At 42.1% G+C, this 4,999-nt stretch overlaps 1 protein-coding gene across 4 annotated transcripts in view; it reads right to left on the reverse strand.

Moving 5' to 3' along the window:
- The window catches only part of LOC122650012 (callose synthase 7-like), a 101,214-nt gene that overhangs the window by 85,657 nt on the left and 10,558 nt on the right, over positions 1-4,999 (reverse strand). For all 4 annotated transcript variants that reach the window (XM_043843302.1, XM_043843303.1, XM_043843304.1 and 1 more), the window contains exons 3-6: positions 3,990-4,102; positions 3,829-3,916; positions 3,639-3,749; positions 3,396-3,536 (exon numbers count right to left, since the gene is read on the reverse strand). In XM_043843302.1, coding sequence (XP_043699237.1) covers positions 3,396-3,536; positions 3,639-3,749; positions 3,829-3,916; positions 3,990-4,102 — 453 coding nt within the window. The remainder of the gene's footprint in view (positions 1-3,395; positions 3,537-3,638; positions 3,750-3,828; positions 3,917-3,989; positions 4,103-4,999) is intronic.

Consider the following 4,999-nt stretch of genomic DNA (forward strand, 5'->3'; position numbering starts at 1 on the left):
TGACATGAAGGGCTAGGAGCCTGGCTGTGAGAATTGAATCCTCTATACCCCTTTCTTCTCTTCTTCTTCTTCTTATCCCTTTTATGTTCTTCATATGTAACAGAAAAGTAGGAATAAAAAAAAAGAGTACCAGTTTTTTAATTTGTTCTTTTCATTGTATCAATCCTGCTGCAATCGATCTCCCGCTGGTTCCCCTGGTTCAAGGTCGACTTTGCATTATTTGGTATCAGAACCATGGAAGAGGAGAGTTCTAACAACCCTAACCATGCTCCGTTAAACGCTGATGATGATCTTATATTAGTAGTACCGCAGTTGGTTGAAGAATTTCCGTCTGTGAAGAGAGAATTCCAAGAGTTTAAGGCTTAATTCTATCCCGACTACCGTCCACCTCCTTCGAATGCTACTATGAAAGACACTAAATTCAGTCCTAACAAGGAGGTATATGTTGAAACCATCAAGGTACTAGAGATGCTAAATTCAGTCATTGCGGGTATGGAAGCTAACCCTGATGTACAGATTTGCGAGCCTCAGTTCGATGATTATTGGTCAGTCAATCCAGCCCTTGATGGTGACAATGATGATGGCCTCTTGGATTATGTTATTGAAGAGACAGACGAGGTGATTATGGTCCCCCAACAAGAAGATCCTATCGACATCACCAGTTCACTGGAGTCTGAAAAAGAGGAGTTCAAGCCCGCAACGGAAGACAATTCTGTTGATATCATAATCAATGATATCTCTGGTTATAAATCACAATAAGAAGAGTTCATCCTTCCATCTGAATTCTTCCAAGAACGAGAGCCACGATTACACGATTTCATTCCAGTCATCAAGGAACTGCTAGAGTTCTACTACGGCCTGAAGATGTATGTGCACAACGCAACACTCCTTCCTACTCACTTCAAAATTCGAGGTCAAATTTTTTCTAAGAGGGGAAGAGTTGATGTAGATCGAAGCACGAAAAAGAAAATAACGAATATAAAATTCAGGAGAAGTACTGTTCAGGTGTACCTGAACAGTACCACGAGTTACTGTTCACGTGAATAGTGCTGCGGGCCCACCTTGACAGCTGGCTTAGAGGATGATTGTTCAGATTCTTTTCACTCTTCTAATTTGATTAGTTTTTATTTTCAAATTTAGAAAGAATATTTCATTGCAATAGAGTCTTAGGTCGTTTCTAATTTAAGATTTAGAAAGTAGGCTTAGTTTTTAGAAGATCCAATTTAGTTTTTTTTTTTTTTTTTTAAACCCGATAATTAAGTGGGACCCGGGCCAGCCCCTAGGATTTTATTAATTTTCAAAAAGAATGAACGAATACAAGGGGGGGGGGGACATGCCACCTTACCCCTAGCCCAAAAGACAAGGTATAAACACACGAACCTGGGAGTTACAATCTGAGAACTGACAAACCAGCCTTGTCCTCCCGAATGACACATTGGAATTCTCCTAGAGGCAAATTGTCCTGCTTAAAGGTGGTGGAAGACCCTATATCACAGGTGTGATTAGCCAACCAAGGCAGCCCTATTACTCTCCCTATATGCAAAAGAAATACAAGGGCTGACCAACCCAATCAACTCTTGGAACCAGTACCAGCCCCTCCATAGATTACATCTTTTCCGCAACCATGTTCACGATGGTAACTGAATCAGAGTTAACCACAACCCCGGACAGGCCTAAGTCACAGCATAACTTCAAGCCATCTCTCAACACACGAAGCTCAACAATAGGGTTCGTGCCAGCACCGTAGAAATTAGCGAAGGCCGCCAAAACAAAACCCTCCGTGTCCCTTATAACTCCACCCCCTCCACCTAGACTTGGGTTCCCTCTACACGCACCATCCACATTCAATTTAACCGACACAAACGGCGGGCACCAAAAAACAGGAAGGGGACGATACGGCCTAGGAGGGGGGGCCGATATCCCAAGAGCACGAAGAATCTGCCCACCTCTAACCGAGGAAGCTCTGCCAAGCTTGGGAGGCAACGGTAGGCGGTTCACCCAAACCTTATTCTTATGCAATATTTAGTTACTAATTATGTTAAGTTTCTATTTCTTTTGTTACTTGCGGAGCAAGTTCTTGCTGCCTTTTTATATGTAAGGCTTTTAGAAGCCAAAAGAGACGATTTGAATAGTTGAATGAAAAAAAAAATTGCTTTGAAGCAAAAGATTCTCTTGTCCAATGGCTGTGACATGAACGGCTGGGAGGCCTGGCTGAGAGAGCCAAAATCCTAGGGCTAATAGGAGCCTGGCTGTGAAAGTCGAATCCTTTATACCCCTTTCTTCTCTTCTTCTTCTTCTTCTTATCCCTTTTATGTTCTTCATATGTAACAGAAAAGGAGCAATAAAAAAAAAGAGTTGCAGTTTTTTTAATTTGTTCATTTCATTGTATCGATCCTGCAGCAATTGATCTCCCGCTGGTTTCCTGGTTTGAGGTCGAATTTGCATTAGAGACCCCAAGAGACAACAACATGCCTATTCCTTGCAGGGTCAATACAAGTACAGGAGACAGCGGAAAGCTTAGCTTTAACGTCAAAGGTTATGGAATCCCAAATCTGCCAAAGAGACCATGATTTGAAGGTCCATTTCCTGATATTACGCTCCATCCATATTTGATTGATGGTTGCACAAAACACCAACTTCCCAACTACATCACAAATAGAAGATCTAGCAAAAGACATATCCACCCAAATCCACTCCCTGTTAAGGGGAGAATTCTACGACTCCTTGGCCAGCATTTAGCTAGGACCCCTTTCCAAACAGAAGAGGACAAGGGGCAAACAAAAAAGAGCTGGTCAATATCTTCACAGCATTCCAGCAAAGGCAACACAAAGGGGAGACAGCAAGGAACAGGCATATTGTTGTTTTCTGGGGTCTTGAATTGTCTCTTTTGCAGTCTCCCACTTCTGAGTAGGTCGGCCAGTCTGTTCTCCCCCCCCCCCCCCCTTTTTCTCCCTGCCCCCTCCTGGGGTTCAGTAATATATTTATTCACCCAAAAAAAAAAACCGAGTGGACCAGGATGCCTAATTCCTTCCCAGGTCCATAACCTGACATGGACACACTCTATTGGTCGGACCAGATTAAATGCAGTCGACTCTGCTTTTGTGGGTCCTAACCCTAATCTATAAGGTGACTCTCTCTTTGTAAAACAAAATTCTGAGTCATTGCTCTCATAGTAGGTGTACTTGACATTTTCTCCCTTTCTTGACCCCCTTACATGTGAACTATATGCGAACATAAACATCATATAGGATTTCTAGATCTACTAGTGCAGGACACTAGATAGTCCATGAAATGTAAATTCAGTAATCCACAGTTATGGTTGTCAAAACAGAAAGCTCTGCATATAATGAAATGATAAAATACAACATGAATAGGGAATTCGGAGTGCAACTTACCTGAAACCCGAAAGCTAGCCAAAGCCAATCAAGCAAATCATGGATGGCTATATCCCTGTCATCAGGCTCGTTAGGCGTCGACTGAGCTCTGGGCTTTGGAAGGTTATCCACCATACGCAAAGCATCAAGCGCTGCTTTGATCTATACTTCAGCAGGATAAAGAATTAAGCAGAGTAGTTAAATGAAACAATAAATTTTGCAGCCAAACAAAATTTAAGAAAGGATATGCAACACAGATCTAACCTCAGGAAGCTCCATTATTGCTGGCTTAGCTCCAGTGGCATACAACGGAAGAATGTTATAGTGTACATACTGCTCCTTTTTTGTCTCAACTTCTCTAGCCCATTTGTTTATCTGCAAGTACATTCACAGCCTCTTCTAAAAAATCTCAAAAGAAAACCATGAAACTAGTATAAAAAGGACACAAACTGACCTGTGCATCAACTTTCTCAGAAGGCACCACAGCTCTCACAACATCATATAACACTGAAGCAATCTGATAGATCTTGGCCATCTCCTCCCTATCAATGATGTCAGAATAAAGACAGTAAACCAAGAAAATAGATACTTGAGACATTCAATACAAAGTCTTACGGTTTTCTCTTGTACTGGCCATCCCTGACTTTTGCTTCATAGAACATCTGGTAGAACTTCTGTATTTCCCTGGGATCATTTCCTGCAAGCTGAGGTTTTGTCTCCTTTTCTTCCTGGCACCAAAACAATCTCGACATGTTTTAAAGAATGTAAGCACTTAACAATTGAAGCTTACATATGCTATACGCAAATAATATAAAAGATTTTATAGACAGCGTCAAGCAACTTTAAATGTAAAAGCAGATATAGAATTTTTTTTCCCATAAAGTAAGCTGCTTTAACTTTAGATGGTTGTAATATGTTGGAACCGCTTCCTCTAAAAGGCCGACCTTGTAGGAAAGGGAGGAAACAATATGTATATCATACAGGAGCTCTAACACAGCGGACTATCCAAAGGGGGACACGGGTGGATAAATAATTTTTTAACACCTGCCCGCTCCCAGGGGGACTCGATACCGTGACCCCTGCCTGCTCAGACTAGACTTAACGCTCATTTCACTTTATTATTTAAATGGGAAAAAGAACTGCCTGGCAGCGTGGTTTCCACACCCAGACACAGCCCAGGGTTAAATGACCGCTGCGCCCGTCGTGAGATGCAAAAATCCCATCCCAATTGATGCTCCCGTGTGCACGCTGTGATTGGCCCATGTGCTGGTGGAGGGACCATGCTGCCAGGTAGAGAACCCTCTCCCTATTTAAATTTTCTCATGAACTGAAGGAGAACATTGCAATTGGAGTTGGTTTTCTGTTTTCCTTTTCAATAACAAAAGCATAATAAAACTGCGAAGACTCCTTCATTCCCCAGCCAAGCGTTCTGAATGAAGCTTCATTCGGTCTTTTGTTGCTTGATAGAAACTAGAGTAAAAGAATCTAATGCTTCCCGCATTGTCTCAACCATTGCCCCTGGTTGGCCTTATCTCCAACTATTCCCACCATTCAAATGGGTGTATTTGGTTTCTTTGGGACCCCTCTAAAGTTCTCGTTTCCCATCTTTTCTCCTCTTCCCAGTC

This window comes from Telopea speciosissima, chromosome 2 (genome assembly GCF_018873765.1).
Source record: "Telopea speciosissima isolate NSW1024214 ecotype Mountain lineage chromosome 2, Tspe_v1, whole genome shotgun sequence".
Lineage (NCBI taxonomy): Eukaryota > Viridiplantae > Streptophyta > Magnoliopsida > Proteales > Proteaceae > Telopea > Telopea speciosissima.